We start from the raw sequence: 27,969 nt of genomic DNA on the forward strand, positions 1-27,969 counted from the left end.
CTAATTGCTGGGGATGAGGAGACATAAAAGGGAAGGTCAGTCTCAGTTAATGAAAGTCCCTTATAGACAAGCACTGTGCTAGGGTCAACTAAGTTCAACAAGCCTGACTGATTATGTAAAATGCTGTGATAGACGATGCAAAGAGAAATATCCCACAAATCCTGTCTCAAGTAGCTTACAGTCTAAGGACAAGCACACGATTAGAAAAAAAGTATGATAGCTGCAGGAAGAAAAGGCAAAGAAAGGGCTATGAGAAATTGTCAGGGTGGGGAGACCACTTGCAACTAGGTAAGATGGAAAGGGAAGTGAAAAAGGGAGGGGGTATCAGGGAAGGCAGTATTAGGAGATGGTGCCCAAGTGGAACCTTTATGCAAGGAAAGGACTCCAATAGACTGAGGTTTGTTCCAGTCATGGGAGAAAGATATGAGCAGAACACAGAGCAAGGGGTGAGCAGACTAAGAATTGGAAATGGAGAGAGATCTAGTTCGGCTGCAACTTATGAGGATGTGAAGAGGAACATTTTGAGTTAAGACTGGGAAGGTCAATTTGAGCCAGATTGCATAGGGGTTTGCCATGCTAAAAGCAGGAGTTGCTACTTTATTTATAAGGCAAAGGGCAGCCACTGAAGGCTTCTGGGTAGATAAATGATCAAAGCATGCATTAGGAAAGTGACGAGGAAGCAGTGTGAAAGGATGGACTGGAGAAAAGAGACTGGAATGTGGAAAACCAAATAGGAGACTATCTCAAGTGAGTTAGATAATATTGACTAAACCCAGTGAGTTAGGTTATTATAACACTAGGCAAGGAGGCCTGGGCAGCTATGGTGTGAGCAGACAGATGGGGGTGGGGGAAGAGAAGAAGCAAGAGATTGCTAAGGCAGAGTCTACAGGATTGGGAGTGTGAGGGAAAGGGAAGAAGAGCCAGAGAGAGCATACAGGTTAAATAAAAGCCTGAGTAACTTGGAAGATGGTGGTGCAGAATCAGAAATGGAGAAATGAGTGAAAAGAGCAGGGATTTGGAGGGTTTTGGGGGGTGGGTTGGAGGAGTAGAGAAAATGATTAATTCAACTTCAGATGTATTATTTGAGAGGCTAGGAAGACATGCCAGTAGAGTTAATTTGCAGGTAGTTATGGCTACAGTTTTAGAGGAAAGTCATGTGTACATAAAAACTTGTAAATTCCATGCATACAGCTAATGAAAGGGATGAGGTCCTTAAAAGAAAAAGGAAGAAGGAGAAGAGAACAGGAGCAGGGAAGGGGGAAGAAGGAGGAAAGAAGAGAGACACGACAGCTAAGAATTGAAGCTTCAAACATACCTTTCCGATACACAATGTAAATTTATGATTCACAAAATATTGCCAGGCTTAAGTAAATAAGCATCATCTTCACTCGCTCAGTTAGTTCACTGCACTCAAAGGTTTGAAAGTTCTCTCTTATAGGTTAAAATGTTTCCTTTTCATTTTTATTTACATATTATTTTGGTACTTACTTACCTCTTCCTCCCCTCCCCGCCAAAGATTACAGAATATTAAATTTTAGTCCAGCTCATTTGAAACAGGTAGAGATTTTGAATTAATATCCTGAATTAATTTAGTTTTAATGAACCTCTATAGAAATATCAATCATTTTTGCCAAATGAGTTAATGTATGTAAAGTGTTACTCAAACCTTAAGGCATTTTATATACATCATCATTACATATAGAACACTTTTCAGCAAAGTTGGCTACTGAAAAAACATCCTATTTTTGATGTTGACTTTCCTTATAAAAAATTCAAGCTCTGGGCTCACAGAGAAGCAAAACACTCTTTGATGCAGATGGGGTTAAGATGGCCAGGTTTATAACGTGGTATATCTTTTGAGCTAAGGCTCTGGGAATAGGACAACACAGTACTTTGCTGACTCCATAATTTTTCTTCTGCTGCTCCTCTCTCTTTGTTGTTCAGTTGTTTCAGTCGTGTCTGACTCTTCATGACCCCATTTGGGGTTTTCTTGGCAAAGACACTGAAGCGGTTTTGCCATTTCCTTCTCCAGTTCATTTTATAGATGAGGAAACTGAGGCAAACAGCCTAGAGTGACTTGCCCAAGGGTCACACAGATATTAAGTGTCTGAGACCAAATTTGAACTCAGGAAGAGTTTAGTCCTGACTTCAGGCTGGGTACTCTATTCCCTGAACCCCTTAGTTGCTCATTGCTGCTCTCCCTCCCCCAGATCACATGAATTTCTACCATGCCTGCAGATCCTATGGCTTATACATCCCCAAATTTAACTGCTACAATTGTTTTTGGCTTGAATAAGACATCTAAAACTCATTTCATCAATAGGTGCTACCAGATGACACAATATAACCTAATCTAAAAAAACTGGTTTAAGGTACTTATTTTTTATTTATCTTTTTTGGGGTGGTGAAGGGGTGTGTTCAGACCTGAAGGGAAGTCCCACTGTGGAGACTCCCTCCACAGATATAGATCAGCAGCTCTGTAGCTTACAGGAATGGAGAATTGCCTAGGACATTGAGATGTTAGATGACCTGTCTAGTGTGTACCCAAGGCAGTACTCGAACCCAGGTTTTCCTGACTCCAAAGCTATGCTCCTATCCTCTACAACATGCTGCCTCTTTTGGTTTCAAGTTATATAAAACAAATTAGTTCCCTATTTTCACAATCCTATAATATAAAATTTATATCAAGAGCTTTATATCTATTTATTTTCCTATGTATCTATCACATCTACCTCTCCATCTCTCTCTCTCTCTCTCTCTCTCTCTCTCTCTCTCTCTCTCTCTCTCTCTCCATCTCTCTCTCTCCCTCTCTCACCTTCTATCTACCTATGCATCTATCTCTCTATCTAGCCTATCTCTCTAGTTTTATATCATTCTCTCTCTCTCAATATATATATATATACACATATATGTCTATATCTTTAGATCAAGAGCTCATTTTAAACAACGAACATCTGTATAATGCATACATTAATCATCTTTCTAAAAGCTGCAAAATATTAGAGAAATGATAAAGAATTACTTCTTCATCAAGCAAGGCAAGCTCCCACCAGGCAATAGCGTTCATCTTCTTAAGATACTGCTGTAATGGATTAAGTTAAAATTAAAGAAAAAGAAAATAAACTTACAATGACAAGAGAAAGACCACTGTTCCCTGCAGGTTAACCACAACTGCAAGTGTCCTCCAGGAGCGAATGAAGTATCCTAGCAGGGCATACTGGGCAATTCCCACTGCAAAAAACAGCCCGCCGATGGATCCTAGTTCACGGAGAAGACAACTGTTACTAAAGAACATTCCACAAGATCATTTCTTGTCACAGTGTGGGAAATCCTTTCCTATTGTAAGGTTGTCAATGAAACTGACAATAAAAGGACAATATAAAAACAGAATGATGTGCAAACATCAAGCAATGAGAGCTTGATGAGGGAGATGGGGAAGTGGACAAATCAGTAGGACAGAAAGTGAATATGTGAACCATAAGAGTACAGGTACTGTCACAATGGCTTTTAAGAAAGCACTCAAATTATTTTGTTACACTAGAATTTTGTTGTATTGAGTAACGATTAAAATAAATAGGTCAATGGCTTAGAAATTAATTAAGGGGGAAAGGTGGCACAGTAGACAGAGCATCTGCCTTGGAGTCAGAAAGACCCAAGTTCAAATCTGGCCTCAGACACTTACTAGTTGTGTGACCCTGGGCAAGTCACTTAACCTCGATTGCCTCCAAAAACAAAAAGAAAGAAAAGAAAAGAAATCAGTTAAATGGATGTTCAGAAGTTTTTGTTTAAATTATTTTTGCTATCATTTTAGATTTGACCTATGTTAGGAGGAAACAAACAGGATACCATATGTCTCCTTTGAAAGGTTGGGTCAAGGCACAGAAATATTAGTGTAATCAACCACAAGCTAGATTCTGAACTTTTTGGAAGCAAGAGGAGGGGTACTGAATTAAATTATCTTTCCAGTATACAAAATATACGTCTCCCATACATTACTCTGTCTTTTTCCCCCCACTACAAGTATTTTCATAAAGACATATTCTATGTAACAAAGCTCTTTCTAAGTTTCATTGTCGTTGGGTCATTTTTCAGTCGTGTCCAACTCTTCATGACCCCATTCGGAGTTTTCTTGCAAAGATACTGGAGTGGTCTGCCACTTCCTTCTACAGCTCATTTTATAGATTAGAAGACTGAGGCAAACAGGGTTAAATGACTTACCCACAGTCACACAGCTAGTAAGTGTCTGAGGTGAGATTTGAACTCAGGAAGAGGAGTCTTCCTGACTCCAGGCTCTATTCACTGAGCCACCTTGCTGCCACCTAGGTTTCATTACGTATCCCCAAATAAAAGCACTTTGTGTGTCTAAAATATAAACTTTTCAGCTTGGCATCTCTTCACAATGAAACCTCATCCTATTCTTCCAATATTACTTCTCATCATAGTCCTTCAATCCCCCTACATTCTAGACAAACTGGTCTGCTCGGTCTTTCCTGAACATAGTGTATCATCTGTTTTCTTAAACTTTCCCATAGAGGCTATAGCTGCGGTTCTAGTATCTTTAAGAACCAAATGGAATATTGCAGAAAAGGTAGTTGGGAGTGCCTACTGTAACTCGATCTATATTGTACTTCTCCTAAAGGAATCAGAGGGAATGTGTTTTATCTTTACCTGTGAGGAAATATGAGCTAAACTGTGGAGAATACAGAGAAAAAGAAGTTCTTGCTGAAACTATCTTAATTAATGAAGAAGCATTTTTAAAAGAATTCTATCAAGAGGCTATAAGGAAGTGGCAGTCTATAGGTATTCTGGAAAGTGTTTTTTGTAATGCCTGAAGAAAGGGCAAAGAAAAAGTACTAACATAATTTATTTCCTGAGAGACTTAATTTAACTCGTAGCTTGAGAAATATGGAGAAAATTTTTGAGAGACTTTAATTAATATCTGTAGTGGACTGAATGGCAAAATTGTGTTTCTAGAAGTGAAGAAAAGACATCTGTTTTCTATTGAGGGTTTGGGATGAATTTAAGTATGCTTATTCTTATAGACAAAATACTATAAATCATTATCTGTTTTATTATTGATTTCCTTTGTTAATAAAATACATATTCAGTAATTTTTAATAAATGGTTCTCCTCAGGAGATTAAGGAATTTAACACAGAGAAATATGAGCAATTACTTTTTTAGATTTATTTAATAATTATATCTTGCCTACACTATTATAATAGCCTCAAACTCCTCCCCACTCCAATAAATCCTCCACTCAGTTGCTGAAGTGATTATTCTTAAAACATAGGCCTGATCATGTCACCCTACCACTCAATAAATATCAATGGCTCCCTATTAGCTCTACGATTAAATATAAAGTCCTATGGTATTCAAAGCTCTGTATAACCTGTTTCCTTCCTACTTTCCAGTCTTCTTAGACATTACTCTTCTCCATATGTGCTATTTTCTAGCTATACAGGTCTACTTGCTCTTTCTACTACAGGACACTCTATTCTATCTCCCAAATGAATTCTCACTGGCTGTCTCCCGTGTGAGAAATGATCTCTCCCCTCTCCTCCTACTCTTACCTTCCTTGGCTTCCTTCAAGACTCAGCTCAAATCCAACCAACTGCAAAAGGCCTTTTCTAGTTCCTCCTTGCCCCCATCTTTCCCCTTCAACACCTGCTAATGCCTTTCTTTCTGCAACTACCTTCCATCTCTGCTCCATATATCTTATATATATATATATATATATATATATATATATAGTTATTTGCATGTTGTTTCCACTTTGGGGATGTGGGTTCCTTGAGGACAAGGCTTGTTTTCACCTTTTTTTTTGAATCCCCAGAATTTAGTATTTTAGTGGCTGGAACACAGTAAGTGCTTAATAAATGCCTGGATTTACTAATTAAAAAGGAAGAGTGTTCATTAAGGCTGGAAAGATAGCATAGAGAAAAATTACAAATGGCCTTGAATGCCAGGATAAAGAATTAACATTTTATTTTAGCAACAATGGCAAGTCACTGAGAGTCTGAGAAGAAAATGAAATAATCATATGCATCAGAAAGAGGACTTTGGCAACTAGCTGAAGGATATACTGGAAAGGGCACAGAATGAATATGGAGGACTCAGGAAGAAGTTATTAAATAAAACCAGATAAAAGGTAATTATAACCTAATTTCAGGTGGTGGTAGTAGAATTAGGAAGGATAAAGAAGATGTAAGATAAACAACAGGGGTAGGATAGGAAATATTTGAAACAAAGTAGATCCTAGAGGTTAAAAGACAGGAAAGTGGATGCCAGGGTTTTGATCCTGGTTATGTAATCACTAAAATTTTCTCCCTCAGCAGCAACCTAATTGATTCTTTTTTGAAAAAAATTATTTTTATTCTGAACTTAAACACTAAGAAAGAGTAACAGTAGTGGATTCATAAAATTCATATTTCATACCACCTGCTTTTTAGAAAAGCATATGATAAATTCTATATTATTTTCACAACTGTCCTGTTTATCTGTCTATGTGAATTTCTTTCTGTCTTCTGTAAACTTCTAAAATGTTACAATGGTTCTGTTTTATCAATATTCCTGACCTTGTACACTTCTCTACCTCCCTTCCCCCAATGTACAACTGAGAGAAAAAAAGAAAAAAAAACTTGTAAAAACTACAATCCAACAAAATGAATTTACATGGTGATCATGTCCAAAAATGTATGCCTCTCCCTTTCCCTTGTGTCCATCACCAGTCTGTCGACAGGAGGGTAACATGCATTATCAGAGGTCCTCTGGAGACATGTTCAAACAAAATACTTAAGTCTTTCAAAGCCGAATTTCTTTTCAATGCTGCTGTCCCATCCAATGCAGTCTCCTAGATCTGTTAACTTCATTTTACATTAATTCATACTACCCAGAATCCTCCAAAATTATCTCTTTTATCATTTCTTACAGTACAAGAATATCCCATTACACTTGCTTTTCTCAATTTGTTCATCGATTTTCCAGTTATTGAAGAGGTGATCTAAGCCTCACACCTATTAAGTCCCTTCTTTCCCCTATCCTCCTTTGTCTTCTCCTTCCCTTCTATTTCCTTCCTTTCCCCTCCCCTTTTAATTCTTCTTCAAGATCAGAAAATTTATTTTGCTTGTGACTGTTCCCTTTCTGGCATTATCCTTCTTCTTAACCACCTCACTCCTCAACTTCACTTTTTTCCCTGTTGAATTTTAAATATTCTTTATATAATTTACATCAAATTATATTGTATGTGGTCCACATTCCTCTTTTTCAGATAAGAGTGAAATCCGTCTAATGCTTATTCTCCCCCTACTTATATGTTTGTATATCCTTCTCACATGCCCCAACTAGAAAGAATAGCAAGTTTTACTCCCTTCTTCCTCATTTCTACACTAGAATTTTCTTTTTACCCTCCATTCTTTTCCCCCTCTTTAAATCCTCAAAGAAGAACCAATTTTCTCTGCACCTCTACTCCCAGAACCTCTCATTTTTCTTATTAACCTCCCTTAATACACTTTGAAAATATTAATGTTCTGAAGGGACACTTGTTTCTTCCCTCCCTTTTAGAGAGTTAGCAGTGTATCATTATATAGCTCCTTCCAAATGGTCAAGTAAATTTACCTATCTAGGCTTCTCTTGACTCATGTGTTTTCATTTCCAAATTCTTTTCTTTTTACCAGAAATGCTTCCTCTGTTCCACAAAAGGTCCATTCCACCTCCCCCCACCCCCAAACACCCCTGTAAGATAACACTCAGCTTTACAAGTTAAGTTTTGCTTATAAACTTATATCTTTTGACTTTTGGAATATCAAATTCCAAGACCTTTTCTCATTTAAAGTGGAAGTTGTCAGGTCTTGTGTAATCCTGACTATAGTTCTTGAGGCACTTCTTTCTGGATATTTGTAGTATATTTTTTCTTTTGATGTGGAAGCTTTAGTTTTTAGCTATGACATCCCAAGGACTTCCTTTTGGGGTTTCCTTCAAGAGGTGATTGCTGGATTCTTTTGAGATTTACTTTGCCCTCTAGTTCTAATAGATCTGGCCAGTTTTCATTTATGATCTCTTGATCATTTCAATCTTTTGATTTTGCCCAAACATTTCTTTCTGTCTCATAAACTCACTTATTTATCTTTGATCTATTCTAGTTTATAGGGAGTCTGTTTTTAGGTAAAGTTTACTGCTTTCTCTTTTAAGCTGCCTATTCTTCTTTTAATTCTTTCCTTCAGAAACTGTTTCATTTTTTATTTCTTGTGTCATTTATTCTAGGTATTCATGTAGTCCTTGTGGAAAATCCATCCATTTAATCCTCATCACTGCTACTATGAATCAACTAATCAACTGGACTTTCTCTCATTTCCTCTCCACTTGCTCCTGGGTGAGAAGGCAAGATCATGAATACTACTGGTAAGCCAGAAATAATTTTTTTAATCTTTTTTTTCTTTTAAAGCTGTACTCTTAAAAGATATCCAGGGAGAGACTGCATGTCGGCATTCTGACCACCAGAGTAACTATATTTCAAGATGCTCAAAATCCCCAGAAGGATGGATGCCAGGGAATGATTTTTTATTTTACAGCGGCTTATGCAAAGAAGTGTTATGATCTGTACCCATGAAGAGAACACCAAAGAAACTGAATACTTTGAAGCACTGAAAAAGGGAAAACAAAAGCTAAAATAGAGACAAAGTGCATACTTTGAAGTACCAAAGAAGAGACAAAATAAAACCTAAAATAGAAGGTTTATGTAATTTTCATGAGCCAATAGAAGGACGTTCTGGGTCAACCAGAAAAGAATTCTTATTTTTACTTAAATAGTGAGAGATAGCATGATATTGTGGAAAGAGTGTTGACTCTAGAATCAAATCAGAAGCCTCAAGTTCAAATCCCTCTTCTGATGTTTACCACCTATGTAACACTGGACAAGTCACTCAGCCTCCTTGGTTTTCAATGGCCTCATCTGTACAGTGACAGGGGTTGGACTACATGGCCTCTGAGGTCCTTTCCAGCTGTAGGCTTATGACCTATGGATTTTGGAGTCAGGAGGATGCATGTTAAAGTCTTGCCTCTCAATAAAACTAGTTGTATGTTCATGGAATAATTACCTAACTTCTCAGTGCCCCAGTCAATTCTCTAAGACAAGTTGTCAGTTTGTATATGTGGAGGGAATTTCCAGACTAGGAATTCCCCATAGTAATGTATCAGAGGTCCAAAGCAAAAAATAAAATATCTATCTATCTATCTCTACTTATCTACATCTATCTATATCTATAACTATTTATATCCATATCTATCTGTATCCATATCCATATATATCTATATTCACATATATCTATCTATATCTATTTGTCTATATCCAATCTTTCTATCTCTATACTCATATCTATCTATCAACCTATTTATAACAAGTGAAAAAAAATTAGCTGATGACAGCATGATTATCCCTGGCATTCCTTTTGGCACATCCCAAGGCATATGGAATGACTGCTGAATTACATACAAATATCGCGCAAAGGAAGAGCCTCTTCAGGCTCACTTCCTCCTAGCACCTTTACAGCCCTTGACAATCACTAACTAGTCAATTCCAGGATTATGGCTCTAGAGCTGAAAGGGGACTCAGAGGCCATCCAGTCTGCCCCGCTTACTAAAAGATGAAGAAAATAGGCCCAGCAAGGGTGAGAGTCTTGGCCATGGTCACACAGGTGGTAAGTGTCAGAGTCAGGATTTGGACCCAGGTCCTTTGACTCCAGAGGCAACATGTCCAACAGCGGAATCACCACGGTTTCTTTAGCTCTCTCTGAGAGGCATCCTATTACCTCTCTCTATTTTCACCTCCCACTTTAGCAGCCTTGCTAAAGCTACCCAACTTGTAACCATCTGATATGAACAGATTCAAAGATGAATGGGAGGGGGGCAGAGGAGAGGGAGGGGTCCTAGTGCTTAAATATGGGATTATTTTATGCCTTTTTTATGTCTGGTGAAGGATAGAAGGATAGAAATCAGGAGGCCTTGTTTACTGACCAATTCATGTAAATTTGATAGGAACAGGCCACCACAAATTGAGTGGGAATGAGTTATTTCTCACTAACCTTTCGCAAAAGATTAAGTAAACAAAAACAAATTAAGTCCATTCATAAATCAATACGGAAAACTGGAATTTTTGTAGGAAAGTGACAAGCTCATGAAAAATATAAAAGATTTTTCATTGAATTTTTGACAGTTAAGATTTTAGTGGTCATTCAAAACTCACCTAGAAGGTCTTCTCTAGTTAAATTTAATAGTAGAAACAAGGCTGTTGCTAATTTCTTCGTAAACTGTAGCTAGACTATACTTCTATAACTGGAATATGTGTTTTTAAATGTTTATTATACTCTTTTTAAAAAAATCATTAATATCTTTTTTTAATAATTTCGTAATATATCCATCCTCTCTCCTCTACCATGAGATCCACCCTTGGAACAAAGAATAACAGGAGAAAAAAAAAGCAATTCAACAAAACTAACAAACATTTCAGTACACAAATATTCAATGCTTTATACCCATAGCCCCCCATTTCTGAAAAGAAGGGAAAGGGAGTACATTATCAGTACCTAGCATAGTACCAGGCACAATGTACGTATTTGACGAATGTTTAAATGATTGATTTTTGAAAAAAAATGTTTTTTGGGTTTTTTCTGTTTCAAAGTAGAAATTTAAACTTCACCTCTCTTGCCAGTTCTAACTCCTGAGTTGGAATGGGTAAAGCAACCCAAGCCAGCAGAGTCTGGAAGGTCCCTCAATCTTTTAGCTCATCCAAAATTCATTTCTTTATGAAGGCAGCAAAGACCAGGAGGCATGGCCAGGGCAGTCAGAGCTGATTTCCACTTTGCTCAACTGCCCATCTCTAATAACCATACATATTGGTCTCAATTTATTTCTTCCCTAGGCTCCTAGAGCTGATTTAGCTGGACCACAGGAGGGAGAGGGATCAGTTTCTGTCAAATCCCCTCCATTCCCACTCAAGTCCTTAGGGTAGTATAGTAGACAAAGTGCTGGGCATGGAATGAAGAAGACCTGGGTTCACATCCAACTTCTGATACTTCCTAACTGTGACTTGTGTAAGTCACTTAACTTCTCTCTGGGCCTCAGTTTCCCCATCTGTAAAATGGGGAAAATAAAGATTTATGATATTTAACCTTTCTGTGCCTCAGTTCCTCAACTGTGAAATGGGGATAATAAATACCTATGGCACCTATTTTATAGGGTTGGTATGGGGCTCAAAAGGGATAAGCACCATAGTACATACAGGAGTAAATCAGTATGTTACATCTTCATTCATCCTTTATATAGTCTTGTGTTCCCTGGAACTCAGATTCAGCAGGTGGCTCCCAAGTTCCCTGGGCCACATTCTATAATAGAAAAATCCTCTTTTTTGCAATCCTAGAATGCTGGATGGGTAATGAGAGCTTTGTAAAGGCCCTCTAGTAGAGCAACGTCTTATGCCAATAAAGTAAAGAACAAAGATCTTGGACACTTGGTTCCATAACTTCTCTGAGCCCCTGTATCTTCTCTATAAATGAGAGAATAAGACTAGATGCTATCTCTGGGTCCTTTCTATCTTTATCATGGGGTCTGGGAGTGTAAGTGCTAGCAAAGAAGAGAGGGTTAGAGTATGTGGATTCTAACCTTCATTATGTCACTAATTCATTGTATAACTTGGGTCAGTTACTTGATTTTCCTGGACCTCAGTCCTCATCTGTAAAATGAATGCTTGTAAAAAGTATATACTTCAAACCAAAAGCTAGCATTGTTTGTGATAGACAAACATTAGGAGTTTCCCTGAGTAAAAATAAGATTAAAGCAAGGATGCCCTTTCTTCTCACTCTGAATTTACACAGTAGTAGAAATACTAATTATAGTAATGAAGAAAGAGAACAAAATTAAAGGTATAAACATTGACAATGAGAAGACAAATTTGTCACTAAATAGTGATACTAAATAGTGATACAGAGACACAGTACTTTAGAACCCAAGAAAATCCATGAAGAAAATGAGATGACTAATAATTTTGGTAAAGTATAAAAGATAAATTTATAAAAACAATCAGCACATCTATGTATCACACACAAAAAAGGAAAAGGTAAGATAAATTTCATTTGAAATAACTACAAATTGTATAAAATATCTTAGAGTTAACCTAATAATATATAAAAGTTATATAAATGCAACCTTAAAAACACATTATGTAGAAAATGAAAGGAGATTTAAATAATTAGAGATGTCTACTGTCTATGGTTAGGCTGTGTCAACTAAAAAAACCCTCAATACTATATAAATTAATTTACAAATTTAGTGCTATATCAATCAAACCACTGAGGTGATACTTTTTAGAAAATAAATTGTTTGAAAGAATAAAAGTCTAAAATTGAGGGAAATAATTATAAAGGTATGAATGAAGGCAGCATAGCATTATCAAACCTCAAATAATATAATAAGAGGTAGTCATCAAAACTATTTGGTACTGGATTTTTTAAAAAAGCAAAAAATAAAGACAAAAATGAAGGCAGCAAGCCATAGTGGATAGAGAGTTGGCTTCAAGTCCTACCTATCTGTATTATTCTGAACAAACTACTTAACCTCAGTCTTCCCAGGTAATTTGTTAAGACTATAAATTGCAGGGCAGTTACATATCTGTATTGAAAGCTCTAAGTGATTATATGTTCTAAATCACTAACAGCAAAGTAAAACAACTCGAGACTTCGCCTCACACTGTGCATATTGGGAAAGGTGACAAAATATGGGAATAATTAGCATTGGAGGAGAACTAACAAGAGAGGCAGACTAATGCATTGTTAATGGAGATGCAGAGTTCCAATCATGGGGGGAGGTGAAATCTCAAGAGTTGTTTTACTTTGCTGTTAGTGATTTGTTGACATATTCTCTGCCCTACTGGGGAATGGCTCTTGGTGTTATATATTTGTGTCAATTCCATATATATATATAATATATATATGTGTGTGTATATATATATATATATATATATATATGTGTGTGTGTGTGTGTGTGTGTGTCTATATATATATATATAATAGGCACCATATATATATACATATATATATATGTATATATACGGTGCCTATTATGCGCCAGACACTATGCTTTACAAATATTATCTTTTTTATCCTCACAACAACCATTAGAGATGTATGCTATTTTTACATGTTACTGGGGAAAAATAAAAAAAAATTTTAAAAAGAGATACACAGTGAGAGTGAGACAGGGAAAGAAGGAGAGAGATGGAGAGAGATGGAGAGAGAGAGAGAGAGAGAGAGAGAGAGAGAGAGAGAGAGAGAGAGAGAGAGAAAGAAGAAAGAAAGAAAGAAAGAAAGAAAGAAAGAAAGAAAGAAAGAAAGAAAGAAAGAAAGAAAAAAAGAAAGAAAGAAAGAAAGAAAGAAAGAAAGAAAGAAAGAAAGAAAGAAAGAAATCAGGGCAGAGGAGGGGGGGACGGAGATATGCCCACAGTTAGAGAGAAATGGATGCTATTATCCTCATTTCACAGATGAGGAAGTTGAGGCAAATAGAGGTTAAGTGACTTTCCTAAGGTCATACAGTTAGTAAATTAAACTCAAGTCCTCCTGACTCCTGGTTCCTTCGCCACCTATAGCCAATGCACACGATGGCTTCTAGGATTTCAGTAAAAGCACCACAAGAAGCAGCTCTTAGTAGCTGAAGAGACGAAACGTGCCCCTTCCCCTGTGGCATAGAGGTGAAGGACTATTAGCAAAGAATATTGTCTATACTGTCAGAAGCCTCCCCTAAAGGCTAGCATAGCACCTGGCACAGAACCAGTGCTTAATACTCGTTGACTGATTTGTCCTGAGGAAAGGTTCAACTTGGAGGGACCCGCAGTGGAAACAGGCTGCAAAGAGAAGAGGCATCAATAAAGTTTCTTGAAAAAAAAAACCAACAAATTCAGGGGCTGGATTTGGTGACTTCTAAAGGTCCCTTCCACACTTGGTCTTCTCTGATTCTAGGACATGTTAATAAGTTACCTATCCAAGGTCACATAGAAAAAAAAATGAAACTAAATTCAGGAGAGGGAGACTATTAGACAACATTCAGACTCCCAGACCACTAGATCATCAAATTCAACCCCTTCAGCTTAAAGATGAGCAAACTGAGCCTCAGAGAAGTGAACTGACTTGTCCATTAACATAAATGAGAGATAGAGAGAGAGATGGAGAGGAGAGGAGGGAGAGAGCGAGGGAGTGAGGGAGAGAGGAGGGAGAGAGACAGACAGCGACAGAGACACAGAGAGAGACAGAGACACAGAGGCAGAGAGACAGACTGAGACAGAGAGAAGAAAAGAGAGATGGAGAGGAGAGAGAAAGAGACAGAGAGATACAGGGAGGGAGGGAGGGAGAGAGAGAGAGAGAGAGAGAGAGATTGGATTGAAACTTAGGCATTCCATTGTCTAGGTCAGTGTTGTTTCCACTGCACTGTGCTCAACTCCTCATAATTGAACTTGTCTTTCAAAGACTTTGGAGTTATGCCAGTTCTCATGGTTTCCTTAATAGCATCTAACTAAATCTATCTTGTTTATAAATGAATCTAAAGGTTTACCTGCTAGTGCCCAGTAGGCAGTGCCCAGACACTCATTCAACAAAACAAAAGACACCAGCGACATCCCTCCATTCATCACTCCCACTAGGAATCGAGATATGGCAAAGAACTCATATGAGGGGGAAAATCCATTTGCAATGGCAAACAGGATGTCAAGGGCGAAACCTAAAAAAAGCAAGGAATAACATTCAGTCACTAAAAAGTACAACAAAACGATATTTGATGATGATAATTTATTTTATCTGCCACTTTATGAACAGAGTCCTTGAAAATATGAATGTTCTTAAGCTACAATCTTTTAAGTTATATCCTTTTCATACAGTTACTAAGCAAATGCTCCCAGGAAGAACAAAAACTGAAATTTTAACTATTAGGTAGCAAAGGCCAGTCGCGGTGAATTCTGAATAATCTATACTAGACTAGTATTAGTCTGATATAATGGAGAGAGTGCCACATTTGGAAGCTGGAGACCTAGGTTCAAAACCTTACTTTTGTTTATTACCTGCATATCTCAGGAGAGTCACTTCACTCCTTTTGGGTCTCAGTTTCCTTCTCTATAAAATGAGGTGTTTGGAGCAGGTGATCTCTAAGGTTCTTAGAATTCTGGTGAGCATAATTTAAAACCAAACGGTTTATTCCATTGGTTCCTAGGCACAATCCCACTCCCCATAGCAAGTGAACTTGGCACAGTTCTTTGTAATCTATTTGAACAGAGGCAACCTACAAGGGCGGGGGGGGGGGGGCGGAAATCCAGCTAAAGGATGAATGCGGAATATCTCATTATTCCACTGGCCCCATGGGGAACTAATTTGGGAAATTTCTTGAACCTCAGTTTCTTCATCTGTAAAATAATGCAACTATGAGATTCTATGAGATCTTTAGACTAGAATTCAGAAGAGGGCAAAGATAATGTTGAAATTCCAGATATTTGGTCTTGGTAAGTCAAGTTATAAATGCCTGGCAAAAATCAGATCTAGTTGAGGCAGCTAGGTGGCACAGTGAGTAGAGCACCGGCCCTGGAGTCAGGAGGACCGGACTCAGACACTTGACATACTTAATAGCTGTGTGACCTTGGGCAAGTCACTTAACCCTACTTGCCCTGCCCTCCACCCTCTAAAAAAAATCAGATCTAGTTGTAGTTTGCTTGTCAGACACAACCAATAAAAAATTTGACATTTTCTAAATAGTTATTCCCAAAGAACAGTGAAAAGGGAACATAAGATTTTCCATGAAATTTAGGCTTTATCAGGATTGCAATAACTTACCTGTTAGATAGACCTTTTTCCTCCCCAAACGGTCTGAAAGTTGACCAAATGATATCACTCCCACAAACACACCGCTGAAGAAAAATGAGCTGGCTACGCTCACTTTGTATGACTTGTTTGCAATTAAGAACCACTAAAAGAAGGGGAAAAAAGAGGCCTTTAGGCCAAGGGAAAAGATGGTTGCATTGAATCAGTCATTAAAAGGCTGCATGTACAATGATAGCTTATGAACTAGTTTTCCCCCTTATATGGCCTACTATTATCCAGACTGCAGTGGATGAGTCCATCCCAGATGCTATTCAAGGGTGAGTAAACAAAATACTGAAAAATTCTTCTTATAATACTATTATAAGAATTTCATAGTCATTCAATCCCATATAATGTGGTTGGCCCATTTCTCCAGTAAGTTGATAGCTTTTACAGCTCTCATCTACTTTTAGATCATAAAAAAATAAAAAGGAAGAGAGAAACCTCTAGTCTCAGAGAGCCATCATTATCTAAGACTATACTTCCTAAAGAACTGGGGAAGCACCGTCTCGAGGTGAGCAGAGAGCTGAATTCCTCCCATCACCCTTCCTAAAGGCAGCCAAACTGGTCTAGAAAGCTGACCCTTTCCTCTTGAAAGCTTCTGTTTTCCCAGCTGAGTTGTGTCCATCTGGCTCAAGCTCAGCAAGCATTCTCTCTCTGTGTCTTCTGTGGCTTGTAGTATCGCACTTAGCACAGTGCCTAGCATGTAGTAGGCACTTAATAAGTGCTTACTTCCTTCTAGAGAGATGGACAATTAGGCTGCCAAGATCATTTGTATGGCCCTGGCTTTTCTCTGAACTTTGTGCTGTTATAATTAAAAAAGGAGGTTAACAAGATTTGAATTTATGTGACACTTTACTAGAGATCAGACTTTTAGAAGTCAGACTTCTGGCAATCCACAAAAAGGTCTGCATTCTTGAAATAGCTTTCACAAAGTCCCTTAATTGAAACCACACATTTTATTGCTCGATGAAAAAGAAATTGCGGGGCAGAGGTAGGAGACCTACCATTTTTTCCATATTGACCTTCCACTGGATGGATCCAATAAGGCAAATTTTGGGGAGGATATGGACAAGAGTCACTCAGAATGGGCTGGCATGGATGGAATGTGATTCGCATTGCTGGAGGACTATCCCAAATCACTGAGACCAGGGGACCTTAGAGATTGTCCAATTGCACCTGCAGAAAGAACCCCTTTCTATGATTCCCCTCACAAGGAACCATCCAGCCTCTCCTTGAAGACCATCAGGAAATGGAAGTTGCCACCCCGTGGAGGCAGCCTAATCTATCGCTGGGTAGTACTCATTCTTAAAGGTCATAAGAGTCATCCAGAATCTTTCAATAATTTAGAGGTGGAGGTGAGTAAAGGGTGGGCATAACCACAATAAGGCTTTACACATGGAGCAATCCCCAGTTACAAAGCACTTTAGGGACATGTCAGGCACTCTTCTGGGGGAGTCTCTTACAGGGAAGCCATCAGCCAAGTCTTTAAAATATACAGTGTAACTCCTAGAAATGAAATATGCATTAACATTATGTAAATCAAAGATATACTTAAAAACACAATTCAGTTGAATCCTCCTAAAATGATGTTCTAAGTTGGAGATTTTAAAAATCATTTAAAAATAATCTGATATAAACCCAATGTACCCAAGTATATTCATGAAAGGTGAATATACTTCTTGGAATGTCAGCTCCCTGAGTCCCCATGTTTTCATTTTTACCTCTGTGCCCAGCAACATGCTTTGTACATATTTTTGTAGATATTTAATAAATAACAGAAGCTAGGTAGTATAGTGGAGTCAGGAAGACTCATCTTCTTGAGTTCAAATCTCACCTCAGGCACTTACTAGCTGTGTGACCCTGGGCAAGTCACTTAACCCTGCTTGCCTCAGTTTCCTCATCTGTAAAATGAGGTAGAGAAGGAAATGACAACCCTCTCCAGTATCTTTGCCAAGAAAACTCCAAATGGGGTCACAAAGAGTCAGACACAACTGAACAACAACAAAATTTAATAAATGTTTGTTCAATTGAAGTACATCAAAGCACGAGAGCAAGTTAGAAAGAAGTAGAAAAGACAAAGATTCATAGAAGATTATAACTGGAAGGGCCTAGAGATAATCTTCACCACCCCCTCAATCTGAAAGAGGGAAAAACAGGCCTAGAGAGATGAAAGAGCTTTCCACCCCGCAAGATATTTGGCTAGTAAGCAGCAGAGCTAGGATTCTAAACAGGTCTTCTAAGTTCAGGGAGAATTTGTACCTGAATATGGCACTTTAAGGTTTGTCAGGGGCTTTACATAAATAATCTGATTTGATCTGAATTCACAACAATCTTGTGAATTATTCTCCCCATTTTACAGATGAAGAAACTAAGACTGAGAGATTAAGTGACTTGCCCGGGGTCTTGTATCTAGTAAGTGTCTAAGGCAGGATTTGAACTCAAGGCTTCCTGATGCCAAATCTAGCTCTCTATACTCTGTGCCAGCTGGCCACCTGATATCATATAATGGTGAAGTGAAGACATCTCCAGAGAAGTGTGATTTTGATGCACCATCTGGTGGGGAGATGGGTGTGGCATTTCTAGAAGGCCCTGTCAAGACAGAATGGCATAAAATTCAGTCTGGTGATGTATGGTAGGTATGCTGACAAAGGATTAGCCTTGGTAATTTCAGAGAGGTTTGGTCCCAAGGTGATGAATAAGGCTGGGTTTTCGGTTTCCGTGTTTTTGGCTCACTGAACCAAACTCACTGAATCACCGACTAGATTATGGAGGGGCTGACATCCAGGATCCTCCAAATATTAGAAGAATTTATGGAATAATGGTAGTGAAATTTTAGGTTCACCAGAAAGTACGTGTATAATCTCTTCATTTACATGGTTTTGACAATCCCAACTTCATGGATATTTCGCTTCTCAATGTGCACTAAGTTGTTTAGTTTTTTTAAGCAAACCTTCCTGGTTAGCTTGGCCTAACATTTGAAATGAGCAGAAATCTCAAAAAATAGTCTATAAACTTGTTGTATTTCAGGCAGAATCTCCTCTACTAAGGAAATTTGCAATAAGAAATCCACAAACCGTTGCTTCCCTTGAAAAGCCCAGCTAACTATGGCAGGTATGAAAATAGAGGCTAGGCTACCTGTATGAGAACCCCAGTGGGAGTTGCTTACTTAGTACAGTTCAGCCATCTTAAAGACAGAAAGATGAGAAAATTCCTTACAGGGGGCTACACATGTACAGCAGGATTGTAAAGACCAGGAAAGACACACGGCTGTTGTCCTTACCCATTCAGCCCTTCAGCCTCCTGCCTTCTCCAACTAGGAGGCAATGGCCTTGAAAGTATCACTTTTGAAATAACTGATGAAATCCAAATTGGTACCACATCCCACAACAACACAACCTCTTCAGTCTCAGAGCTAGTTGATTCTTCAGGATGCTAGACTGTAATGACTAATAGCTTCTCACAAACACAACTCTAGGCTATTCCCTACTGACTCTTTCTCACTAGTGTACTGGAAACTGGCTCTGCTGCAAAGATAGAGAAAAAATCAGAAAATCTTGGCTGAATCGTGGCCTCTTCATCCTATACTGTACTTCCTGCAAAGATATAGGAAACTCACTTGCTTTTGGAGGATCTTGCTAAAGGAGAAAATTGGGCAATCGGGGGCCTTCTGAGATGAGGGAGTCGTTGGACAGGGTATTTCAGGAACAGTTTCATGGTGATTAACTAACTTGCTCCAGCTCTGTGTAGTTGTCATTCTGAATTACCACTTAATGGGTGAAGTGTGCAGGCTATTACAATCAGTAACACAGGCATAAGGAAGCAAGGCATTAAAAAAATGAGCTTCCAAAGCAATTATTGCAGTGGATTTTTCAAATAGTTTTTATACTCTCTCTTTTGACCCTGGGGTATGGCTTAGGGAAAATATATTAATCTCAAGATAATAATCAGTCCATTTCAGTTCCACATTATCCACAATGATATTAAAGAATCCAACCTTACTCTTTTTTGGTTGCAAACATTAATTAAGCATGATAATTGTGTGTCTCAGCGATGCTTGGTACTTTCTGAATGAGTCATAGCTCAGGGAATAATTTGAATACAGCAGACAGCAATTTGCTACATAAATTCACCCCAATGGCTATTAGAAGCTCATTTCAGAATAGTCAAGCCTGCCAGTTTATAGTCTCTCCAGCATACAGTATCAAGTTAATCACATCTGCATCCTTTTTTTCCTTTGCCCCTTCCTAAAACATTCCTTAAGAAAAATGTCTTCAAGGTCTGACATGGACACAACGTGAGGAAGGGTGGTTTTCATTTCTGATTGCTACTTTTCATTACTTTCATGAGTGGTTGTTCAATCATGTCTGACTCTCTGTGACCCCTATTTGGGGTTTTCTTGGCAAAGATACTGGAGGGGTTTGCCATTTACTTCTCCAGCTCATTTTGCAGATGAGGAAACTGAAGCAAACAGGGTTAAGTGACTTGCTCAAGGTCACACAGCTAAGAAGTGTCTGAGGCCAGATTTGAACTCAAGAACAGGAGACTTCTTGACTCTAGGCCCAGCACTCTATTCACTATAGTTTCACCTAGCTGCTACTTTCTTGGGTAGAACCCATTTAAATCCAGAAACCTTCTAAAGAGTCTACACTGATATCAATTCCTTGGGGCTTCATGGTAGCTTAGCCACTGATCCTCTGTCTTTTCCTGTACTTTTCATGCCCATTCAGACAACAGAGTCATTTCTAATTCCATAGATACTGCCCATGTGGCAAATGTTTCACATCACCAATGTATTTGTTAAGTCTTCCCCCCCCCAGCTACATGCCACACTGGAAAGCTCATATCCCTCCCTGCAATGTATATGTTAGGAGATTAAGCTAGGCACCTCTGTGGGACCACAGAGATAATCAATAGGAAATCAAGACTCAAAAATAAGGAGGTCAGTTTCTCATTTGAGACACAGGTTAAAATGAAACACAAAGACAAAAGACAGGTGTTGGAAGAGGCAGAATATGATCGCTGTGTTTCAAATGGAGAGGGAGTAGAGATGTTCTGTTTGGTCCCAGAGGGTAAAGTAGGACAAGTGGGCTCGAGGAACAAAGAAATAAATTGACATTAGAGTCAAATAAAAAAAAAAAACAACTTCTTAACATGCAATTGCTCAAGAGGAACCCAAGCGACCAATAGGGGCGCTGTAGAGGATCACTTCCACTGCTCCCCACTTGGTGAGAGTAGTTTTCTAGGTTGATGCTGAGTTCTTCTCCCTTCCCTTTTGTTATTCCCCTATCAGATTATAAATTCCTGGGACACAAGAGACTTCTTTGCAGCCCTCCACAACATCAAATGTAGGCACTTAAAAAATGTTTGTTGAACAAATTACTCCTACTCTCTCCCCTGCCTCGGTCTTTCTGGCTCCTCTGTCACAACAGCTAAAGTGGATGGTGAGGGATGCTTCAAGGATGGGGAACCTGCAGCCTCAAGGCCATAGGTGGCCCTCTAGGTCCTCAAGTGCAGTCTTGAAGTTTGGATTCAGTCAAAGGGCTTCCCTTGAGGATCTAGAGGGCCACCTGTGGCCTTGGGGCCAGAGGTTCCCCACCCCTGGTTAGGGGCTACTAGGTGGCACAGTGGATAGAGTTCCAGGCCTAGAGTCTGGAAGACCTGAGTTCAAATTTGACCTCAGACACTTACTAGCTATGTGACCCTGGGCAAATCACTTAACTCTGTTTGCCTCAATTTCCTCATCTGTAAAATAAGCTGGAGAAGGAAATGGCAAACCGCTCCAGTGTTTTGTTTTTTTTTGCCAAGAAAACCGCACATGGGGTCACGAAGAGTTGGACACAACTGAAATGACTCAAAAACAGAGGGATTTAGACAAAGTGATCTCCCACTGAATAGTTCTCCCTCTCAGCTAGCACAGAGGATTACTGCCCATGACCTGAGTGTTTCCCTCCTCTAACAAAAGTACCTTTGAAGTGAGACCTCCAGCCCTCACTCTGTGACACCTGGTACATTCTACATGTTGCCAAAGCCTAGGTCCAGTCTATCTCATGAACCTCATGAACTTAGATATTAATATAATTTAATAGTGGTGGCTAGGGGAGCAGTGGATAGAGCGCTGGACCCAGGGGAATCAGGAAGACTTAAGTCCAGCCTCAGACACTTACTAACTGCCTGACCTTAGCTTCTCTCAGCCTCAGTTTTCTCATCTATAAAATGAGGATAATAATAGCACCTGCCTCCCTGGGTTCTTGGGGGGATCAAATGAAATAATATTCATAAACCAACTTGCAAATTTCAAAGTGGTATATAAATGCTAGCTATTACGATGATGAATATATTCAAGAAATAGAGTTATCATAATAATGTGTGGGGTTAATTACTATATATGAAAAGTATATTCAAACAGACAAAAACAAATTAAAAAAAAGAATTTGTCCAGCTGTATGGCAACTTCTGTGTTCTCTCATGTCCACTTCTACAGTATTTCTGCTCCTCCCTTTCTAGGGAAAAGAGAACGAGTTTGTGATAGCATTCTTCCATTCTGGGACTGAAATGGTCAAGTTTAAAAAAGGCAATGTTGCTATCGTTATTCCTGAGCTGGTCTTGAAGCCAGGAAGACCCAGTGAACAGGCCTCTATCTGAAACAGGGGAAATCATTGAATTTTTCAGCACTCTTGGCAACCTCTGCCTGAGAAGGGGATGACTCGTACTGGCAGAAGACGTTCCAACCCCAGAAACATCAAACATCCATTCCTAGTCCCTATCCCCATTCTCCAGATAGTAACAGCACAGCTTCATTATCATGACTATTATTGATGATGCTTAGGATGGTCCTTTGAAACGTACCTAAAACTCAGGTAAAATTCAAAGAGCAGGTGACTATGGACAAAGAAGCCAATTTATTAAGTGACCCAAAGTAATCAAAGTTCAAAACAGTCCAACAAAATTACAGTCAAATAAAATTAGGTCGTATGCACATTTATTTCTCTCAAAGCATTGATGTACAACCTAATTTTGTTTGTCTTTCTTAGAATGAACGCTTTCAGGTTGCCACCAACTAGTCTGTTTCTTCTTTACTTCCTAATCATTTACCTCAGAGGCGATGGAGGTGAAGCTGCCGCTGAAATGGACATGCTTGTGCATCTCACTTCCATTGGCTGTCAGGAACCATTCCCCAAAGGCTTGGTCTTCCGTCCTTGACTGGTTGCTATGGCTTTGATTAGGCAAAAGCTCTGCCAGGTCCCAGTGGTAGGAAGGCGTTGCCCCAACCAGTGCGATGAGGATTGCCTCCGTGGCAACATAAAGCTAGCAATACAAAGGCACAAAATTAAAACATCCCACAGAAATTGGCCATTCACCTTAAAAATCTCACTCTCATGAATTTATAGTCCTCCTTTGGATGTGTGTTCCTGGCCAGTGCAGTTAGTGACACTGCATAATTATAACAACACCATCACTACCTTGTGGGTCTCGCATTTCATAGTTTTTCAAAGGGCTTCACAGAAATATTATCTTATTTGAGCTTCATGGAGGGCGGGGAAGGTGAGTAGGATGGGTGTGATATTGCCCATATCTTTAGAAGTTTGAACCTTCAAGGCTGTCCCTTCCAAGGGTGTTATTTCTTTTCAAATACTAGGCCATAAAGTAAGATGCCCCACATTAGGATAAAATGCCACTAGGTGGCCACTCTTAGCTGGGCTACAGTCTCAAGGTTCAAACAGTTATGTTTCTCATATGAATGGCTAACTGGGACACTTTCCTGTTCATTTTTAAAAATAAAAAACCCCACAACTTTGTTAAATATAGCCAAGCATAACGTTTACTAGATTTACTCATTATTATATTTATATGCTACATTATATTTAGAACAAGATTTAAAGAAATTCAGGTATCTAAGTAAATCTAGGTTCTCGGATCATTGATAACTGTGTTATCAATTACTGCTTAATCTATTCCTTGTTTCCCTCTTGGCTTAGGAAGATTTAATTTACCTTAGATCTTTTCCTTTCTTTTTTTCTTTTACTTTAGATCTTTCCTGGATTGTCTCAGACTTGCTAGAGCTTATCCTCAGTTCCAACCACCCTATGTCAGCTTTGCCAAATTCCACCCCTACTTTTCTTCTGCTGCCAATTCCTTTTTCATTATAGCAGGAGGAACCTATTTCCACTTTATTAGAGGAGAAAGTCTTGTATGACCTTCTAATTTTCAGCTCTCCATATGCTCTTGACAACCTGGCCCCAATTTACCTTCCTTGCCTTTTTACATATCATTCCCCATCACAAATTCCACGGTCCAACTGCATGGGTCTTCTAACTGTAGCTTAACATTGCTCCGCATCACCCAGCCTCACAGTTTTGTTTTGGATATCCCCCATGCCTGGGGTGCACTCTGATCTCACTGCCATCTCTTCAAATCTCTAGTTCCCTTCAAAACAAGCAGGATGGCACAATCAATAGAGGGCTGGCCTCTGAGGCAGGAAAAAGTGGGTTCAAATATCACCTCTCTGACCTGTACTGACCCTGGGTAAGTCACTTGATGTCTTAGTGTCCTAGACAACTTTCTAAGACCAGAAGTGGCAGCAAAGGTACCGATCTAAATCAGTGGAAGGAGTTTCTTTTTCCAAGACTTTATTATACCGATGAACTTACTCTCTTCCTCTATTCTTCTTATCCAATGAGACAGTTAGGTGGTGCAGTGGAGAGTCAGAAAGACCCAAATATAAATCCAGACTCAGACACTTACTAGCCCTGTGACTCTGGGCAAGTCAATTAATCTGTTTGCCTCAGTCTCCTCAACTGTAAAACAGGGTTAATAACAGCAACTACATTGGCAGAGTTGTTGTGAGGATCAAATGAAATAATAATTGTAAAATATTTAGCGCAGCACCTGGCACACAGTAGGTGCTCTATAATTGCTTATTCCCTTTCCTTTCCCTTCTTCTAAGGTTCAACTGCAATGCCACCTTCTACATGAAGATTTTGCTCATCCTCTCACCTGTTAATACATCCCCCTCCAAAAATTGGCTTGCATCTATTGTGCATACACCTACATATATATATATACACACACATATATATTTATCTCCCCATTTACAAGGAAGTTCCCTGAAAGAAGGAACTGATTTGGTCTCGTCATTGTATCCCTACAATTACAACAGCCACCACAACAGCTGACATTCATATAGGGCTTACTGTGTGCCAGGCACTGTGCCAAGTGCTTTATAATTATCATCTATTTGATCCTCACAATGACCCTGAGGGGTAGGTACACTTATTATTCCCATTTTATAGATGAGGAAACTAAGGTAGACAGAGGTTAAGTGACTTACCCAGGGTCACACAGCTGGTGTCTTAGACTAGATTTGAACTCAAGTCTTCCTGACTCCATGCCCAGCACTCTGTCTTCTGTGCCTCCTAAGCTTCCCTAACACAGTACCTCGCACATCATAGGCACTTAGTTAATGCTTGTTGACTGATTCTCTTCTCTGTGGGCTGCAGATAAGGAAAATACAGAGCGGCGGTTTACAAGCCTTTGTGAACATCTAGTGTTCACCTCACTCCAATCACAAAAAGGTGTTTTGCTGCTGCATCACTAAGACATTCCTTCAAATCACTTCTCCGGATGTGTACATCCAATCTTATTCCTGCCATCAATGGTTCTATCAATGGGCCCTCAGCACACATAGGCTCAGACTGCATAGAGCCTTCCCCATCTGCATGAAGCCATGTCTCTGCTCACAGAACTCATCCCTTTCAAACATTTTTCAACAGTCTAATTGGACATTGTGAGACACAGTAGATCCAACAAGTTAATAAACATTTATAAAGCACTTATTATACAGGCCAGGCCCTGCGCACCCTTGGGAATACAAATATAAGCAGAAAAACAGTCCTTGCCCTCAAGGAGCTTATATTCTATGGGTAGAAAACAAAACATAAAAGGATGATAAAAACCCACAGGGGAATGGTAGAGAAAGTTAGGAGAGCCGGAGGTGAAACCTGAGGAGGAATGAAGACATGGCTGGACTGAGCATCCTCCTTAAAATGGAGGAGTACTAGCCAATCTGAGGATGAGAAAGAGGGAAAGAACAGGTATTTATTAAGCACCTACTATGTATCAGGCACGTGCTAAGTGCTTTACAAATCAGCTCATTTGAGGAAGAGGCTGCAGGACAGGAGGGTACTTCCAGTATGAAAATTCCAGGGGTGTAGTGAATTTTCAGGGTGAAGAAGTTTCTGGGGTATGGTAGAGAAAAAGACAGAGAGTTAGGAGTACAGCCTGGAGGAGAACTACTTTGGAGTCAAGAATATGGTATCTCTGCTACTTACTGCAACAGGTGACTATAACCAAATAACTTTCTCCTTTTTGGTGCTCGGTTTCCTCATGTTTAAAATGGGGGGCGGGGCTAGACTACATGATCTTTTAGATCTTTGTGCTCCTATGCAAGTTTTAAACCAGTGGTTGGTTCTTAACTTTTTATTGCGTCATGGACTCCTTGGATGTCTACGAAACACTCCAACTCTCAGGTTCGGGCATTTTCTCTGGCTGTCCCCTCTTGCCTTTCTTTCCTCTGACCACCAATCTCCTTGGCTTCCTTTAAGTCCTAACAAAAAATCTCATTTTCTACAGGTTGTTGTTGTTGTGTTTGTCCTTTGTTTTTGAAGAGGACCATGGCATCAGGGAAATGATGACATGACTTGCAGTTGACTGATTTGGGGGAGGGAGGGCTGAGCAAGGTCACCAGCCTCACTTACTCCTCCAGAGCCATCTGGATCCAGTGATCAGATATTCATCAGGATGACTGGAGATGACAGGAAGCCTTCTCTAAATCCTCTTAATTCTAGCACCTTCTCTCCTTTAATATTTCCTGTTTATCCTGGATATAGCTTATTTTGTATATATTTGTTTGCATGTTGTCTCCCACCCCCCCCCCAGTAGATGGCAAACTTCTTGAAGGCAGGGTGTTTTTTTTTATCAGTTTTTGCATGCCTGGCATATGGGAAGTACTTAATAAATGTTTATTTATTGATGAAGCCTATGGATCCCTTTTCAGAATATTTTTTTAATAACTGAAGGAAATATTTTTAGTGAAAATAAAGATGGGATTTTTTTTCTCAGACAAGGTCACAGACCCCCTGAAATCTATCTAGCAGATCCAGGTTAAGAATCCTTGCTTTATAAAGAATTACAATAGAATTTCTGTACAGTAAATATTATCGCAATTTTACTGTTGAAAAGAGAGATACAGAAAAGTGATACCAGCAGCAAGGGCAGGATTAAAACATGGGGCTTCAAGACCCCTGCTCTAAACGAACACCTTCCAAAAAATCAGGTATATAAGCTATTTTTAGTCATTTTTTAAGTTTAGCCAGCACACATGAACTATTAGGCTAGTAATGCCAAACTCTGGACAATGTCTGAGTTCACTGGGGTCTAAGAAAAGACATTCTTTTTCGTGAAGCTAATGAAATGGAAATTCATATAGCCTGCATAATATGACTTTCTGATCAGATGGCCCACTTGATAAAATCTGGTTGTGCCTGAAATTTACCATGTGTTCTGCTATCTAAAGGATAAAAAGTATATTTTATACGGCAATGATCCAACTGTTAAGTGTAGAAGATTTTTTTAAAGGCAAAGGAAGAGTTATTTGTCATATTGAGACAATGAAACTGCCCTGGGGAAAAAAAAAGTCATGACATGATAAGTAGCATAACATAAGGCCAACGTAAACCATGATAAGTAGTATTTTCATATTTAGCAGTAAATCTAGAGGAATGAAAAGCTCGTATAGGTCACTCTAGGGTGATAATTTATTACAAAGGAAAAAGAAAACGGCTTTCCTCCACCCTGATGCAGGAACCTATAAGAAGTTACAACACAGGAAGGAATCATTTCATTGAAATGTACAAGAATCTGAAACTACAAGTACAGCAAGATCACATATAGTCAATCACTCAATAAATATTTACTAAGTACCTACTATGTGTCAGGCACTGAAGATGCAAAGACAAAAACTAAAGTATGCCTTTCCTTGAGAAGCTTACATTCTATCACTGGAAATAAGTACACAAAATCAGCAT

General features: G+C 39.0%; 1 protein-coding gene across 1 annotated transcript in view; it reads right to left on the reverse strand.

Moving 5' to 3' along the window:
• SLC22A15 (solute carrier family 22 member 15) overlaps window positions 1-27,969 on the reverse strand; it is a 78,756-nt gene that overhangs the window by 37,646 nt on the left and 13,141 nt on the right. Inside the window, exons 2-5 of the mRNA XM_036768910.1 lie at window positions 22,979-23,191; window positions 15,857-15,989; window positions 14,592-14,756; window positions 3,129-3,258 (exon numbers count right to left, since the gene is read on the reverse strand). Of these exons, the coding sequence (XP_036624805.1) occupies window positions 3,129-3,258; window positions 14,592-14,756; window positions 15,857-15,989; window positions 22,979-23,191 (641 nt within the window). The remainder of the gene's footprint in view (window positions 1-3,128; window positions 3,259-14,591; window positions 14,757-15,856; window positions 15,990-22,978; window positions 23,192-27,969) is intronic.

Source organism: Trichosurus vulpecula, chromosome 7, assembly GCF_011100635.1.
Source record: "Trichosurus vulpecula isolate mTriVul1 chromosome 7, mTriVul1.pri, whole genome shotgun sequence".
In the NCBI taxonomy this organism is placed as follows: domain Eukaryota; kingdom Metazoa; phylum Chordata; class Mammalia; order Diprotodontia; family Phalangeridae; genus Trichosurus; species Trichosurus vulpecula.